An 18,948-nucleotide genomic window follows, 5' to 3' on the forward strand; every position below is an offset into this window, starting at 1 on the left:
TACCGTTTGTGCCAGAGGCTTGCAAGGCTATATAAAGTAGCTCCTGGGTGAGTTAGGCTACTCTCACACCAACTGGAAATTGGACCCTCCCTCCCCAATAACACTCCGGCCGACCTAGATGATACATTCTGGAGCCGAGCCTGTTTCATACGGTATTCTTACTGTGCGTAATATTACTGGCCATGCACATGGTTGTGTAGCACATTTGGGTGCACAGGCCCCTTGTTTTCACTGGGTGAAAGATTTAAAGTGCAGTGTGTGCCTGTCCCTGAAGCAGCACGATCCTCATGTGCACTGTGCATGCAAGGTGGTCCACAGTGGCACAGCGTGTGGCGTGACCCTTGCTTTTGTTGCCCCCTCAGGATGGCTTGTGGGCGGCCCACACATTTCGTGTTACGCCACTGTGCCATAGATGGTTTAGAAGTCAGGCTCGTGGGCATGGTTTCAGCTGTAACGTGCTCTGGCAGATCCAGTTCATTGCCCTTGACTAGATACCTCCTGCAGCATGAGCTACTCTGGGGTCTTGACACTCCCCATCAACGGTCGTCTCGAGAGTATTAAAACAGGGATTTGTAACGCTCCCAAGATGTCATATCGCCTTAGGAAGTCTTGATCCTGGTCTTGCTCCATATTGGCTGGGAACCACAAAGACTCCCCACCCATTCTGAAGGCGGCCCTGGCTTCTTTAGAGATATAACCAGTGCTGGTCATTGGGCCGGCTCTCGGCGGATCTGAGATCCGGCACCAGATATGGAGCCGGATCTCGGGATCCGTCCAGAGTCAGCCGCCCAAGCCCATGAACAAAAAAAACAAAAAAAAAGAAGAAAATAAATGCACCCGCGACGGCAGCATTGCCTTTTACCGCGGCTCTGGCACTGGTGTGTAATGCACAATGCTCCCTACATGTACAACTGATTCCTTGCATTTATTTTCTTCTTTTTTTAAAAAGTATTTCAGCATTGCTGGAAGTCCACCACGAGCCCCGGCCCCTCTTGGGCACGGCCCCCAACTCCTGCCCCTTGTGTTATGGGATCCCCCACCACATTTTTTCTATTTCCACCACTGGACATAACATCGCCTAGCAACAGGGCCCGCCTATTCACCATCAGTGGTGGGTTTTGGCATAGCCCTCTCCTTTCGTAGAGCTTCAGCGATGGCCTCGTGCATTAGCAGTTTTAATTCAGCTTTGGGAAGGCGTGTCTATTTTGACCTCTCTGGCGCTTCTATGATCTCCTGTCGGGATCATGCTCCCTGGTACTGGAAAACGGTGTGGCGTGGCTGTGCACCCCCCCCCTCCCCTTTCGCTTACGGGATGATGACCTGAAGCGGTACACCCCGTTTCGGCGCGGGCCGCTTCGCCGCGGCCAGTTCGACGCAACCAGTTCAGCGACAGGATGTTTTGGCGCTGGGACGTTTTGGCGCGCCGCACATTTTGCCCTGCAAACATTGTAATAAAATGCACAAACACGCATGAAGACTGCCGCGTGTGTCCCAAGAGTTTCCAAAGTGTGTCCGGTCTTCTGGGAGCCACACTCGGAGACAGGGTCAGGGCGTGCACCCGATGAGCAGAACATTTCTGTGCGGCCAGTTCGGCACGGGCTGCCGCGCCGAACCGGCAGCGCCAAATCGGCCCGCGCCGAAACGTCCTGCCCCGGACCTGAAGGGGGTCGTGGGCAAGGACCTGTGGCGCCCGCTGCCGGATTAGCAGGAGCATTGTCAGAGAGAGGGCATGTGCGGAAGAATAAAGATCCGTCATTTTGTAAGGAAGGTAACGAGGGAGGGGTATTGCTGGATACCATTTAGGTTCCTGTTGTTTTACTCTAAAACAAATAGGGTAGTTTGCACCTTTGTTTTGGAATGTTTCAAGTTACAAGAGTCCAAGGGTGGAAATGCAGCTCAAGAGTTTTTAAAAGTTAATGCAATAAGAAAACCTATGACTGCCAGATGCAAAGTGGGACCACCAGGCTCCATTAGAAAGTCAGCGGCAGCTCCGCTTGAGAAGCACTCCAAGGTGTCAGACTCGCGCCCCAGGAGCACTAATGTGCGACGACAGTCCTTGCGGTCGGTGTATTGGTGCAAAGTGCGCCTTTTCTCTGCTCACTGCAGGCAATCGGCCACGCGTGCGGCTCCGCAGGGCAGCTTGCCAGACCGCCTCCCAAAAGGTGTCAGTGCCGGGGCAGGGCGTGCAGCGAGGAGGAGCTCCCTTTCACTCAGATCCGGCTCCATGTTCCGGCGGTTGCTCAATACTCACCTTGTACCCGGCATGTGGTGTCCCGGACTGCAGGAGATGCATTCAGTCAGCAGGACAGGTGGGGCGAGGAGCGGCAGAAAGTAACGCCAGGACCGCAGGCAGGAAGCGAACATGTATTCCGAAACCGGGGCCCCTACCCCACACTCTCGTTTAGCCCAGTGCCTGTCCGCCCTCGCCTATGGGCTCTGCTCCTTCCTCATCGTACTGGTCAACAAGGTGGTGCTAACCACGTACAGGTGAGGGCAGAAGAGGGGTGGGGTGCGTGCCAGCGCCCAGCCGGGAAGAGGGAACTCTTTCCGGGACAAAAGCTACACAAGCAACCAGGTGCTTCTCTCCGTCCTAATAGCGATTCGTGGAGCGGCAGCGGTCGGAGCGTATCCAAGGATCGAATAGAGAGAGAGAGAGAGGGATGGCTGAGCAGGGCTTTAAGTGGGGAAAGAAATCGACGAAGGGGGAGAGGGGATTTGGGGGCGTGGCTTGCAGGGTGGGCGTGGCTTAGAAAACTACACAAACGATAGTAAGGTATGCGAGCACATGTATAAATGTTTGTAAGCATTTATATATTTGTATGAGTACCTTACTATGGCTTGTGTACTATGCAAGCCATCTTTTATAAACATAGAAATATGTTACATATGTGTATGTTTATAAAAGATGACTTGCATAGTACACCCAGCATAGTAAGGTACGCACATAACAATGTAAGTGCTTACATTTATATATTTGTCTGCGTGGCTTATTATGGTTTGTGTACTTCAAGATGGCTTGAAAAGTACACAAACCATAGTAAGGTACGCAGACAAATATATCGCCTGTCTTTTTCCATTTCCTTCCCACTCTCCCCCCTCCCTTCCTTATCTATGTCTTAGCTCTTGCACTATCTGAAATGTCATCAGGCCAAGTACGATAGTTAATTTCGCATCCTTACTGTTCATGGCCTGTAAGAATGTCGTTGTATGTTGTATTTTCCCTTGTTCCCTCCCTTGCTTTGAAGCTCTATGAAACACATTGTGTATAGGCGCTATATAAATAAACTATCATATCATATAACATTTACATATATTTGTGTGCTTACCTTATGAGCCATCTTTTTAAACATTCTATGTTTATAAAAGATGGCTTGACAAGTGCACAATTCAATCCATCTTTTATAAACACAGAGATATGGCACCGAGTCCCCAGGTTCGCCGGGGGTCAAAGACGCCTCAGTGACCTGGGGAGGGGGGCAACAAAAGGAGGAAGTTACAGTGGCTGACAGACTTGCCAGGCAGCCACACCTGTGGCTAACTAAAGGAAAGTGCCAGGTGGGAACTGGATAAGCAGAGGAAGAGAGTGAGAGATAGAGTTTTTGGCATGGAAGAAGAGCACCCCTGGTTTGTTAGAGTTTAACACTGGAGAGTGCTGTACCAGGGGACCTCCAGTAAAAGTAATCACAGAAATGAAAACCAACCCCAAAAAAGGAGCGTACACCAAGCAAGAAGTAACGCAAATGTATTGGACTCAAACGGCTGGGAAGCACGGTTCAGACAGCCCAGTGGAACTGAACTGAAGGAAATCAGCTGTCAGCGCCACCTACTGCGGCTAAACATTTTATACCCATATTACAGAATTATCATAGACCATTTTAGTTACATTTTTAGGGCAGGTCACAGAAGATGATTGGTGGAACTATGTCAATCCCCTATATGGTGGTATATAGTAAGTGATCCTGATTGGGTATAACATTTCTTTTGACACAAAATCACATTAACACCCCTTGTGATATCACACACCTTCCCACACTGCCCCTCAATTACGTGATTGTGCTGAACAGTCAAAAACACTTGTTTGCCATTGGTTGCCATGTCCAATATACAAAATGGCTTCAGATGGCAAGGAGCAAGACATTCACACCGAGTCTGACCAATGATGTGCCCCGCAGACATCAGCGAGGACACTGTGCATTGTTGCACCCTAGGGACACCAAAACCTCTCTCTGGTGATTGGCTCCCTACCACACGCCCCATAACTCCTAACCCTATGTTCTGACCTCCCAGCTCCCTTGTTACGCCTTGCTGGCAAGTGTAGTCTGAAAAAATGATACCACACCATGGCTGGATTTTAATTAACTATTTGATCTCTATTTCTCTGCACCCAAGTGCCTAGCTCATTGTCCTGGAAAGTATCTCTTAGAGTGACTTCGATGGGGCCGAGTTCTCCTGGGAAACCTCAGCCATGCAACATTTCAGGACACTGTTTCTGCTGACTGTTCAAGAAATGCATACTGCCCGTCTCAAAGGCCTGCAGCTCTTTTACAATGAACTGTCTGCGAGAAATGCTTTTCTAAAGTGAGCCTACAAGAAAATGGCTTCTCAACGGTTCAACATTGCTGAAAAGCCCCCCCCTACCACGTTACCCCCTTAGTCCCAGTGCCCCCCATCCTGTATCCACTCTATACAACTACCCGTTACTACGGCCAAAGCACCCACGCTTCATTGCGTTCCACCAAGGGACTTCTCACGCTGCTCCTGCTTCTGTATGCTCTTATGCAAGCAGAGCCGCGTTCAATGGCGTCTCCACCCCTGATGTCAACCTCCACGCCACTCTCAACGTCCCCACGTTACTTTTGCAACGGGTACATGCGCTCCTCATTGGCAGTGTTGAACCTGGATCTTTATAGCAGTGCAAAGTCAGTCAATATTTTTATGGCAAAGAGACAGTTGGACATTTTCATAGAGGGATCAGAGGAGAGTTCAGGAAAAGAGAAGAAGATTTGGGTGTCGTCCGCAAAGATTTGGTACGAGAACCAAAGGAGGAGATTAGTGCCCCAAGAGCAGAAGTGTAGAGTGTAAAGAGGAGCAGACCCAAGACAGAGCCTTTTGGAACACCAACAGTTAGAGGACTGATTCGAGAGGTGTTGCTACAGGAGACAGATAATTGGCGCGGTGGGAGGTAGGATTAAATCCAGGAAATGGCTTGATTGAGAATCCCAAGAAGAAAGAGCGTATTAAGGAGATCAGAGTGATTGACAGTGTCAAAGACAGCAGACAGGTCAAGGAGAATTGGGACAGGGGATAGGTTGGAGTGCTTAGCAGAGGCGATTAAGTTGGAAACATAATGAGAGCAGTTTCTGTGGAGTCACAGGAGTGAAACCCTGGTTGTAGAGGTCCGCGAAGGTTGTGGCTGACTAAGAAATTGCTAAGATGGTTGAACACAACCCTTTCAAGCACTTTTGAGTAGTGTGAAAGGGAAGACACAGGGTAACAGTTTACCTGTAGATTCAGGGAAGCCCCTTGCTTTTTTAGGAGAGGGATGGCCTTGACTGTTTTGAAAACAGGGAAAGCAAGCGGAATCAAAGGACAGGTTGAAGAGTTGAGTGAGGTGAGAAGCCAATAAAGCGGCAATAGAAATGCCAGAGAGAGTCTCTAATTTGGGAAGTTTTTGCAGCGAATTATTTAGCTAGGTCATTAGCTGTGAGAGTGGAGTTGATGGTCATAGACTTAGGAGGAGTGAGTTTAGGGTACCCTGTAGCAGGCGAGGATGGTTGGTGTGAGAAATAGAAAAAGGGGAGGCCTGATTATTGTCTATGGCCCTTCAGGCAGTTCTGCAATATAATAAAGGGATAAGGCCAACTAGACCAGAGATGACAAATAACTATTGTTTAAATCCAAATAGTTTTTTTGTTTATTATCCAAATACACATATCATGAGAAAATCGGCTCCACAAACCAAATGCAATACATCACTCCAAAAACCATTCAGGGTTTTTTTTAAAACTGTTGTCAACATGTTTCGGTTAAGTTTTCACACGAGGATGAGACAGTCCCCTCGTGTATTGACTTAGTGTTTAACCTTCTTCAGGACAGGAGAGCAATCGCCAACTGGGCGTTGCCTCTTGGTAAAAAACCAAAGGTGAGTGGTGTGTGGCAGAAGAGCTTTAAATCTAAAAGTGAAAAAGAATAAAAATTGTCATCTCTGTGTTTACTCAACAAACTATTTACTTAGTATCTACATATAGTTTGCTTAGTTAACTAGTCAATAGTTAACTTAGTCAATAGTCTGCGCTCCTATCGTCTGCCAGAGTTTTGTGAACGCTGTGTGTAGGCATGCGCTTAGTCCTCACACAGCGGTCGCTTTGGATTATGGGCTATGTAGTCTATGTTGACATATACGGGCTGATTCACATGTCACTGCCGAAGAATCTCGTGCACCCATCGCGAAATATTCTGTTTGTCAGTCTTTGAGTTACGTGTTTCCTGGCTCGAATTCTGCCAGAAATGTAGCTCACCATCTGACAGACTCATGTAAACGCTGTAAAAACATGCGCTAGGGCCAGAGAAAACAACCGCTTGGAATTGTGGGCTTCGTAGTGCGTAATGTCACAGTGGATGATATAATATCGTCCGTGTTCAAATATAATGGGATGTTGTACTGTAGAGACTGATTGACTGCACAGCAGGGTCTTGGATCCCATCTCTCGCCTTTAACAAGGTAAGAGAAGAATGATTTTTATAAACAGCAGCGCCGAAGTGCACCAAGTTTAAGTAGCAGACACTAATCATGTCGCTTTGTGTCTGTTGTTTACATAGGCAGCCCCATGGTTCACGGCCGTAAATCTTGCTACACTTCTTGCTAGTGAGCCGTAACAGTGATTAAACATACTGCTGTCTCAAGTAAGTGTTCCTGTTTATAAAGCGTGTTTGTGTTGGAGCTTATCCAACAATGATAGATTGCTACCTCTTTGAAACATAGCAGTTAATGCATGTTTCTTATGCTTTGTTTTCTCCTTCGCAGGCGTTTTAAGGGCGCATTTGCTTTAATTAATTAATTAATTGGCACTATTTTCGAACTGGAAATTAGAAAAAAGAAAATATTTTCCTTTTGAGAATAACAGTGAGTACCAACCTACTATTTGTGAATGACCTAAGTAGGTTCGCATTTCTGATTTTTAAAACACACATGTCCTTTTTACTATAGGGCATCCATTACGTGAAGCGCCATTGTTGGAAGCATTCACTACGGGATCGACTCCATTACACCGGTTCACCAGTCCCTGAAAGTTTCAGAGGAGGTTAACAGGTGATAAATAGTTAACTAAGCAAACTATATGTAGATACTAAGTAAATAGTTTGTTGAGTAAACACAGAGATGACAATTTTTATTCTTTTTCACTTTTAGATTTAAAGCTCTTCTGCCACACACCACTCACCTTTGGTTTTTTACCAAGAGGCAACGCCCAGTTGGCGATTGCTCTCCTGTCCTGAAGAAGGTTAAACACTAAGTCAATACACGAGGGGACTGTCTCATCCTCGTGTGAAAACCTAACCGAAACATGTTGACAACAGTTTTCAAAAAAAACCCTGAATATCAACAGAGGGGCACATTGTAAAATAATTGAGTGTTGAACTTATAAGTGTCTGATTTACTATTTGTGGTATATACAAAGTATCACCTTGTTTTATTCAATGTTTGCAAATATGATTATTGTATGGATGAGTTATGAATGAATGGTTTTTGGAGTGATGTATTGCATTTGGTTTGTGGAGCCGATTTTCTCATGATATGTGTATTTGGATAATAAACAAAAAACTATTTGGATTTAAACAATAGTTATTTGTCATCTCTGGTCTAGTTGGCCTTATCCCTTTATTATATGGTTGGTGTGAGAGTCAATGAGTGTTAGATAGAATTCTCTTTTCGCCCTATCAAGAGTGGACTTGAGAGAGTTCAGGGCAGAAAGGTAGAGTTGCAGGTCTTCATGTGAGTGGATACGCCTCAATTTGCGCAGCAGCCAACTCATGTTTATACGGAGAGAGCGTGCGAATGGGGTGACCCATTGCTGAGGATCCTGAGATTTGGGGGTGAAAATAAGCAGTGGGAAGTGAGGAGAATGAGCCCTATAGTAGGGAGTGGAAGCTGAGGAAGGCGATGTTGGCGGAAGTGGCATCAGGTATGAAGGACGAGAGTGAGAACTGTAGGCCAGAGAGAAATGAGAATGGCAGAAGGTTTACATTTCCTTTCAGTAATGGGTGAAGGAAGTGGTGAGGAAAGGTCAAAGGGTGTAAAGGAGATGGTGGTGGAAATAATTGAGTGATCAGATATGGATGGTGTGGCAGTGGTATTAGTGGCTGAGAGAGGTGGAGATGAATAAGAGATCCAAAGAATTACCCCCTGTGTGGGTAGGTAGGTTATAGATCGTGTGGAGAGCGTGGTTAGTTTGAAACATGACAGAGTTGAGGTGATACTCTACATGATAGAGTTGCAGTAATACAGTATACTTGGAGGGCCATCACTTTGCTGAGTGTATGAGGGAGGCTTTAGGTTTTCTGACAAACACCATTTTGTTTACCTATCAGTCATAAAATTGCCTCTTGAGACCTAAACAGCAGTTCTAGAACAGGCAGACACAGGCGATCGTTTTGGAAGTCGCTGCAGACAAAACGTGTAAATAAACATGCCCTCTGCCCCATTCATTCTGTTGAGTAGTTGTACGCTTCGCATAGTGCTTATTACTGATTACTCTGTACAACCAAGTTTGAATGTGCTTGTGTTTATTTGAATGCATACGGGGAAATTGAATTGCTCTATTTGAATGACTGATGCTTATTGCCGATTGGCATTTAGATTTATTTTATTTTGAGGTTTTAAATTTACTTGCCACATATTTAATATGGTTTTAAGCACCGTGTGCTCCTTATACTACAAGTGAGCTCTTTCACTAGTTTGGGTACATCCAATTTGTTTTACTGTTACTGGCATCTGCCGATGTATCGTGTGGACAATTGAAGTTCTTGAAGTGCATTGCCTAGCATCACCCGCGCCCGTGTGCCCTCTGTTTGCGCGCTTGACATACGACACAGGCCATAACTGGCCCAAGCATGTTTGGCCTGTTTGCGGCCTGGGTTGCAGCGGTCGGCGAGCCACACTGTTTCTTTCCTTTTACTGCACCATCAATCTCAAAAGTATTTTGCTAGCCCTGTGCTGACTGTGACCATGGGCTTAATTTTAGGGAGGGAAGGGGGTGTTTGTCCCCCCCAGCTGTCATGGCATACTATTTTGTCCCCATTCATTTGAATGGGTCTCCTTTTCTTCTGAGGTCATGTCCCCCCCCTACATTTTCAGCAAAGTTTCCCCACAGACTGTGATCCCCTGAGTTTAGGAGCACATACGCAAAACAATCACTATGTTAGGGACTTCTTGCGAAGCCTGAACAACAATATGGGGGCTCTCTCCCTTCGCACACTGTTAACAATGTGTGCATCAGGAATAGAATTAAGTACGCTGATGGTACTTTTTCTGAGGTACACTTAGGTCTTCATACCCTAGTTAAAGCTGCACTACTAAACATGAGGTCAGTGGTAGCCCATGCCACAGAGATTAATTTATTAATTGAGTCTCACAAACTAGATGTTTCATTCATGACTGAAACTTGGTTTACAAATACCTCACATGCAATGTTTCATTGTTTAATTCCCAAGGGCTATTCGATTCACAACATCAATAGACAGGGTGAGGTGGGAGGAGGAATTGCAGTCATTTATCGATCTCATTTAAAAATTAACCACTTTAAATCCATTCAGTGGGACGATGTTTCTGAGATTGGTGCAATGACGCTTACTGTCACTCCAAATTACCCGCTAAGGACCCTGCTGGTTTATAGGCCCCCGGGGCTGACGGCGTCATTTCTAGAGGGTCTGGGTGATTTCCTCGCTACAACAATTACCAAATATAAGGAACTATTGTGTATGGGTGATTTAAATATCTGGCTAGAGGACCTTACTAAGCCAGATTCTAAACAAATTCAGGAATTACTATGTCAACATGAGTTGTCAATAATAAAGAAACACCCTAGCATAAACTGGGTCATTGTTTGGCTAGAGGGAAGGAGATTGGTATGATTGAGACAGTTCCCATGCTGTGGACAGACCACTTTCTTAGGCTGTTCGTTATTAAGGCAGTTAAACATGAAATCCGTGCCCCTGTATCCAATGGTGCCAAATCTGTTCGCAAAAAAAAAAAAAGGAACTGGACAGCAGACCTGGTATTGAGTTAGGGAAGGCACTTAGTCAATGTGCCTTATCTCAAGGGTGCGATGCCCTATTTCAACACATGACTCAAATAATCAGCAACATCTGTACTAAATATGCCCCTTTTGGGAGGAAGTCTTTTTTTTTAGAAGACCCTCTAAGCGCTGGGATACTGTACAACTCTCTGAGCTTAAAATGGAACACAAATACCATGAGAACAGATGGTATTCTTTAAAGTTACCTGAACATGCCATATCAGCAGAAATAGCATTGACCAATTATAAAAAGGCCACTTTCAGACCTAAATCTAATTTCCTAGCTGGAAAAATCACAGCTGCAGCAAACTATCCCCATGAGTTATTCAGAACAATTTCAAACTTTGGTCATCCTAACATGAGTACTCCAGTGAAGATTTCACCAGCAAACCATGTAAATGGGCTGAACATTTATTTCAGGGAAATAATTGTGAACATTCAGAATAATATCAGGCTCCAAATGGAGCCAGATAGTACACCTCCCTTGAATGCCGCTAATACAACTAATGAAACTATTACGGCAACGGATAGTGTAACTGCTGGCACTGTCCAATTTAGTTTTAAACAGGTATCAGAGGAGGACATCTGTAGCCTTTTGTCACAACTAAAACCTAGGAATGATTCCCTCTTTACAATCCCTGCACTTGTAGCTAAGTGATTATCATCCGAAGTAACTCCCTTTGTGAAGGAGTTTGTAAATGCATAATTTAAGCAGGGGGGTGGTTCCAGACCCTCTGAAGTTATCAGTTGTCTCCCCACTGTTAAAAAAGGCCAGTCTTGATCCTGAGGACTATAATAATTATTGCCCTATTGCAGGCCTTCCGTGGCCGGGAATTTCTTTGGAAAAGGTAGCCACAAGCCAGCTACAGAACTACATTGAAGACAAGGGTCTTCTTCACCCTTTACAATCTGGTTTTAGCCCCAAATCTGGGACGGAAACGGCATAGGTGGCAGTATGGGATGAGTTGTTGCCGGCGGGAGATGTAGGTAAACTTTCGCTGCTTGTAATGCTCAACCTATCCGCTGCATTTGATACAGTGGACCATGTTATCCTGCTAGATCGTACTAAGAACCTAGTGAATGTGGACGCCCTTGCCTTTGACTGGTTCGCCTCATTCCTTACAGGGCGTAAACAATGTGTAAAGGTAGGAGGATTTATATCTGAAATCCTCTCTCAATGTTGCGGTGTGCCACAGGGATCTGCACTTTCCCCTCTCTTATTTAATATCTATCTTTGCCCATTAATGGATATTCTGGAGAAATACCATCTTAGGTTCCACTCCTATGCTGATGACACGCATATATGTATATCAGACTTGCTGTGGAGGACACTCTTGCTAGTGTAGCCAGATGTTTAGAGGAAATAGGGGTTTGGATGGCACAAAATTGGCTACAACTCAACCCCAAAAAAACAGAGGTTATTCTGTTTGGACCAAAATATTTACTGGAGGGGAATAATAGCCCACCTTCACCCCTGTTTCTGGCGTCCAGACTTAAATATGCCAATAAGGTAAAAACCTTGGATGTGTCCGGCAGAGTGACCTGGGCTGCAGTGGTCAAGTCTTAGCCAAAGTACAATCAGTTTTCTACAACATCCTCCTTCTGCGACAAGCACTTCCTTACGTACCCGACACTGTCCGTGCTCTGGTTGTGGGAGCTTTAGTCAATTCCAAACTAGACTATTGCAATGGACTCCTTGTTGGAGTCCCGGCCAAACAGATCTATTGCCTACAAAAAGCACAAAATGCAGCAGTAAGATTGGTATTTGGCATATCTAAAAACACTTCAACCTCAGGCCTCCGCCACCTCCTTCATTGGTTAGCGGTAGAGGACCGCATACAATTTAAGATTGGTTGTTTGGTGTACAAATGTATAAATTGCCTGGTACCAAGTTATCTAATGAATACATTGAATTTGTACTACCCGGCTCGGGCCTTAAGGTGGCAAGACAAATATCTGCTTACCATTCCAAGGACAAACTGTGTTTCAAGAGGAGACTGCAGATTTGCAGTTGCTGGGCCTAGACTGTGGAATAGCCTCCCGCTGAAAACCGCGGAAATTCCCTTTTGACATTTCGAGCAGGTCCAAAGACTCATCTTTTCAAATAAGAGCTTTTTTTTTCTTTTTTTTTGTGTGACTTCAATGGCACTAATGTCTATATGACAAAATGTTCATCTAGTCTATTGTTCTATCTGTGCCAGGATTCGATTTAGTTTGTTGTGTGCGCGCTTATGAATAACTCAAATCAAATCAAATTAATGGTTTACACATGGTTTTAAACCTTGGGGTATTTTCCATATTCTGACAGGAGGAGCAGGGTGCTCAGAACAAAATTAACATTTACGCTTGTTTGCACTACCAAGTGCAAATAATGCCTGTAAATCTGGGTCTGTCTGAATTTACGCACATTGCTTGAAAATTGGTAGTGCGAACAGGCAACATTGAACAGAGCGGACTGCACTGAACTCTGCTCGGTTCAGTTTTCACTATTTGCCCTGTTTCACCTGTTGGCTGTCCCCTCTGTGCAATTTGTTTTAATTTACAAAATTACCTGCAAAGGTAACTTAGTTTGTAATGGATTCCTGTGGAATCTGCCTGCTTTTACCATGTGCAAAAACATATTTTCAAATGGATTGTGTCCTCCCACGTATTCCTCATCTTTGATATAAAATATCCAGCTTGAACGGCTTAGGAATTTTCTTTTCGGCAGAGGGCCCTGTACGTCGATGCAGTTGACTCGATGTTCCTCAAGGGCCTCGTCTCGAGGATGATGCCATTGAAGGCATATATAGTACGCACAGCGCACGTTGGCTTTAGTTCCATTTTTCTGAGTAAGCTTACGCTTCGAGAACTACGGGGCACTTCCAGTATTTCCTTCTGCGAAATATATGAAAATGTCTTTGTCTTTGACACTGACTAGCCCGAAGACTGGATTAAAAAAGTGTCAAGACTGCAAGGATAAGATGTCGCTGACCGATCCGCAGTGAGTATGCTTATGGTGTCTTGGTGTGGAGCACAAGACCTCGGCCTGCTTAAAGTGTCATTCGATGACCGGAAAAGCTCTGAAAGAGCGTAAGGGGAAATTGGCGGTAGGTAGATTCTCTAAGAAATCCCAGTCGAAGAAACCTTCTTCTGACGATGTGAGATGCGACTCTCCTTGAAGAATAGGCAAAAAGGTCCAGGTCGGGGAGTGGCTGACACCACTCGTCGTCGTCGAGGAAGTCGAAGAGGCACCTTAAGTCACCTACTTCGACGCCCTTGTCTGACTCCTCTCCTGAGAGGGCTATATCTTGTCCCACTAATGCCTCCCCTCCTGCCGAATGGGAAGCATTCAAGCTAGAAATGCTTAAAATACTTGAAAACCAGAAAGCCTCAACAAGCCATGCTCCCACCACAACTTCTAAAGACGGTAAGGAAAGGGCGTTTTCATCCCAGTGCACCGTCTTGTAGGAGTAGATCCTTTCGTTACTACTCCTCAGTTGGAAGAGCGAGAGGAATGGCTGGTCAAAGAGGCCAAAGAAGATTCCCTCGTGGTGGACGAGGGAGTGGTGCAAAGCCCGCTCAAGCAGGGGCATCTCTACCAACAACCACTGCTTCAGCCGCCTCAAAACCTCTGAGGTCTTGAGTCACGACACCCAGTGGGAGGCAGGCTGTCTCATCATCTGAAAGAATGGTGAGACATTACTTCAGATGCTTGGGCATTAGAAACCATAGCCAAATGTTACTGCCTTCCCTTCATTCAGAGACCTCAGAACCATCCATCAGGGAGCCATTCTTTGAAAGATCCAGATCCGCTCCTTGTGCAGGATATTTTGACCCTGCTAGAGAAAGGTACTATAGAACCGGTACCTGTAGCGGAGAGGAATAAAAGATGCTACTCTCCATATTTCCTAATCCCCAAGACGAACGGAGGACTGAGATCCATCTTGGACTTGAGATACTTGAACAAGTTCCTCAGGAAGGACAAGTTCATGATGTTCACACTTTCTCAGATCCTTCAGGCCCTCCAACTCCAGGATTGGATGGTGTCATTGGACCTTCAGGATTGGGGATGATTATTTTCATGTGCCAGTCCATCTCAAGCACAGAAAGTACCCAGGGTTTGCCGTAGGCGGTTCTCATTATCAGTTTAAGTTCTGCCATTCGGGCTGACCTCCGCCCGAGGGTATTCACCAAACAGATGGCTGTGATGGCAGCAAGTCTCAGGAGAGGGTCCATGTACTACCTCAACAAGAGAGGTGTAGTAGGGTCACTACCACTGTGCAGGGGGGCAATTCAGATCCGGTACTGGGCAATTCAAGAAGGAATCTTCCTGTCGGCCTTTCACCTAGCTGGAGAGGAGAACACGGCGGCAGATTCTCTGAGTAGGCAGAGCACAGTCTCCCAAGAGTGAGAACTAGCTCAGGAAGTCCTTCAAGAGATCTTCACTCTTTGGGGAACCCCTCAGGTGGACCTGTTCGTGACCAGTGTCAACAGGAAGTGCAAACTGTACTGCTCCAGGGAATTTCCCACAAGAGAAGTTCTTGGAGACGTGTTTGTGGTGGACTGGGGGTTTCCACTCCTGTACACATTTCCTCCAGTCCACGTCATTCCTCACATGATCAGGAGGTTGAGAAAGTTCGGGAAACACATGATCCTAATTTCCCCGGATTGGGCCAGTAGGACGTGGTACCCGGACGTTTTGGACATGTTCATCTGCCCTTCAATACATCTTCCACAAAGAGAGGAGGGTTGCGTCCTCCATCCAGAGGTCAAGACACTCAGCCTTCACACATGGCTTCTGAGAGGCTGAGCTACAAGGATTGGGACCTCCCGGATGATGTAATGGAGATATTGCTTTCGGCCAGAAGGCCAGCAACAAAATCTTTGTACTGCTGCCGTTGGAACAAATTCTGCAGTTGGTGCAGGGGCAAGAATTTAGTCCCTCCTGCTATGCAAAACATCGGATGTGTTATCCTTTCTATTGTACCTAGCCAATCTAGGGCTCCAGGTTGGGACAGTTAAAGGTTATTTAGTGGCGCTAACCATCTTCAAACACACGTCTGAGGAAACTTCATATTTTAAGATACCTTTGGTGATACAATTTCTGACGGGACTCACCAATGTGTTGCCTCCATCTCCTTTTCAGGTTCCCGTTTGGGACCTCAATCTGGTGTTAACATTTCTTATGTGTGCACCACTTGAGCCTCTCCGTTCATGTCCCTTAAGGTTACTAACTTTCAAGACCATCTTGTTGGTAGCACTAACATTAGCACGTAGAGTGAGTGAGTTGCAGGCGCTATCCTCTAAACCACCATTTACTGTGTTTCACAAGGACAAGGTCGTCCTGAGGGTTAAGCCTTCATTTCTACCTAAGGTAATTTCAGACTTTTATTTAGGACAAAAGATGGTATTACCCACTTTCTATCCTCCACCTCATCCTGGCGAGGAGGAGAGGTTGCACAGGCTCGATCCACGTTGGGCTCTGAGCTTCTACATTTCACAGTTGTCGAAAAACATCGTCTGGGTGACCAACTACTATTCATAGGTTATACAGGTCATAGACTGGGTCAGGCTGTGACAAAGCAAACCTTATCCAGATGGATTCTTTTTTTATTTATTTTTATTTATTGTGCAATAGTTAAAATTTAACTTTTAACACATTTTAAAACAGTCGTACATTAACATTACGAAACCAATGAAAGTCTGTATCTTTCCGTAATTCATAAAACCGAGATACCTCTATAAATGATTAATGAAAGATGGTTTCTCTTCAAATATAATCACTAAATCTCCTTTTTGCCTCTGACCAGATTGCCCAGGCCGCAGCTGAGATGACAATAGATTTAGCACCCACGAGCATTGCCCAGAATTGGTCGCTAGCGTTGTCGCCTAAATGTGTTTTGACATCCGTGTAGCCTTTGCGATAGCAAGCTGTTAGATGGATTATTCTAGCGATTTCAGAATGCTACAGGCTGGAGGGTAAGGATCCTCCAGAAGGCTTGAGGGCCCATTCCACTTGGAGCATGGCTACTTCCTCTGCTTTGCAAAGAGGTGTTCCTATTAAAAACATTTGTGATGCAGCTACGTGGTCCACAATACACACTTCCACTAAGCATTACTGCCTTGATTCTACCCTAAGTCAGAATGGAAGCTTTGGAAAAGCTGTCCTCCATTCTGTTCATTGAAACCATTGATGACAAAATTCTTACTCCCTCCACCAAAACTAACACTGCTTTGGGAGTCTGTCAACGATGAGGACTACGTGGGAGGACACAATCTATTCGAAGAAAAAGTTACTTACCCCTGGTAACATTCTTTCTACTGGATGTTCCTCCCACGTATTCCTCATCGCCCTTCCAGTCTACCCCTCAGTAGCATTTCCCATGCTTTTACCGCTTTCGCTCCTTCAGAGCCTAGTATGGTCAAACCTGTGTGTATGCGGGTAGTTCTACTTGAGAATGACACAAAAAAACAGAACTGAAGCCAACGGGTGCTGCACGTGCTATATATTCCATTGATGACCTCATCCTTGAGACAGAGGCCCTCGAGGGAAATCGAGTTGACTGCATCGCCACACAGTGCCCTCTAACAAATTATTTTTGCTGAAGCTGGATATTATATATCAAAGATGAGGAATAAGCGGGAAGAATATCCAGTCAAAAGAACATTACCGGGGGTAAGTGACTTGTTCTTCCGTAGGAATCCATTTGCTTACCCCTACATGGCAATCACATTCATGCAGGCAACCATGTGCTATTTGTGAGACGGAGGGAGCAGACACTGCAGACATTTTATTTCCACCTTGTGCCCTAACTCTGCATCCAAAAGAATTGAAAATGCCTTGGAGTGTAAATGTGTGGTATAAACCTCTTATGGCTTGGTTCTACGCTTCCCTTTTACACTCTGGCATTTAAAACAAGTAATGGCATAGTTCTTTTAATCTCTTTTTATCATCCAGAACATTATTTGGCTCACTTTATCTACATTGGAATTTAAAAATTGACAAAATGGGTCATTTTGAAAGCTATGTAGTCCAAAAGTAAGGCAATTAAGCAGGATGTTAGCCATTTACGCCCCAGGGCATTTTGCTGACATTTGGAGTCATGGAAATGTAAACGTAATAATGCTTTTACGCCTCCATTTGCCACTGTGCGTCATTTGTATGCTCTGACAAGGTGGATGAGGGTCACAGAGCGGAGATAAGATCTCTGCAGTGCTGACATTCTCCATCTTGCCAGTGCACTTTGTTTTACACTTGCATGAGATTTTCATGCATGTGTAAAACAAATGGATTCCTATGCAATCCGCCTTTCTTTAGGACCTGCTAAAGAGCAGGTATATTCCATAGCAATCCATTAATCAATGCTGCCTGCAAAGCACAATTTACAGGCAGTAATTATGTTTCACAAGATAGAGGAAAACCATAGAGTGAATGGGAATGCACCCAGTTGTACTCTTCTTTTGTCCTCTCCACTTTATGAATGTTTAAATTGCATGCAGGGGATCCAGCAGTATGTAAGTAAAAGTCTTGTTGGTCCCTTAAATGCAGTTTGCATGCCCCAGCGAAAGAGCACAAAACGGAATTAACATTGCTGCTTGCCCATGTTCTATTCCCATCTACCCATGTGACAGGAGACTCCTTCTTCGTATTTAATGTTATTAAATTAATAAAATTTGGTACTCATAGTGTCTTTCCGTTGCACCTTAACAAGAGCTTGCCTCGCTTCTCACGTTCTTTGTATCTCCTTGAATAGATAACCAGTTCTTGGCTGCCCCAACCCTTGACACTGGGCCAGACAGCCTTCTCAATCCTTCCTCGATTTTCAGCTTTTTTCTCAGCTGCGCTATAATTTCAGCCATTCTCTTTCACGTGTCCTGGCTTACTAAAGTTGGAAAATCGAATAGCCTTCATGATTACTTAGTCTACTTGCGTTGCAGCATCTGTACAGTTAAAGCGACTCATATTTTCTTCAGTGTTCTTCACATTTCGCACATGAAAGGTTACTCAATTCTTTATTTCGTCATCAGATTCCATAAGGTCTATGCATTCTCTTCGCTGTTCATCCTTCTCAGTGCGTCACTCTCATCTCTTGTGATGTCACCAGCCTTTCTTGTTCACAGCTTCACACTTCTTCGGGGCTCTCTCTCTCTCAGGAGACCGTCATCTCTCTGCTTATAGGGCTTTCTCAATGGATACCTTGTTTCGAAGATCTTTCGCGGTATAGATATCATTATCTGCGTTGTGCATGTCACAATTTCCAGCTTCCAACATATAGGCAGAATAGGGGTCGCACTTCTGGTAGAGGCATTTGGCTCCACCTCTACACTTGACTTAAGTATCCGAAATGCATTGGACTAAAACCACACCGGAGTTTGCAACTAAAGGAATTTGTGCATACGTTGTGTGGTACATGTACGGCATGGATATTTATACATTTATTGAACTAGCATAAAACCACTTGGTTTTTGAGACACAGGAGAATAGGGAGGCGGAAATGTAACTCCTGCTCTGTGCCTCTTCTGCCTTCAAAAACCACAAAAATGTAATGGAGCGTGAAAAAAGATGTTTAGTTGGAGACTGGTGTAACACCTTTACGCCTCCCTTTAGCACCTTTATTTACGCTTGTGGGACTTGGAACATGCCCCCAGGGAGGGCATTTGCCTTTCAAGGACG

The 18,948-nt window shown here is 45.1% G+C and overlaps 1 protein-coding gene across 2 annotated transcripts in view; it reads left to right on the forward strand.

Annotated features, from left to right (window-relative positions):
- Positions 1–2,208: 2,208 nt before the first annotated feature.
- SLC35D2 (solute carrier family 35 member D2) overlaps positions 2,209–18,948 on the forward strand; it is a 464,130-nt gene continuing 447,390 nt past the window's right edge. Inside the window, exon 1 of one of the 2 annotated variants that reach the window (XM_069625695.1) lies at positions 2,209–2,487. In XM_069625695.1, the coding sequence (XP_069481796.1) occupies positions 2,363–2,487 (125 nt within the window). In that variant the 5' untranslated portion in view covers positions 2,209–2,362. The remainder of the gene's footprint in view (positions 2,488–18,948) is intronic. The other variant, XM_069625696.1, reaches the window with a different exon arrangement.

This window comes from Ambystoma mexicanum, chromosome 6p (genome assembly GCF_040938575.1).
Source record: "Ambystoma mexicanum isolate Mex_15411 chromosome 6p, UKY_AmexF1_1, whole genome shotgun sequence".
Lineage (NCBI taxonomy): Eukaryota > Metazoa > Chordata > Amphibia > Caudata > Ambystomatidae > Ambystoma > Ambystoma mexicanum.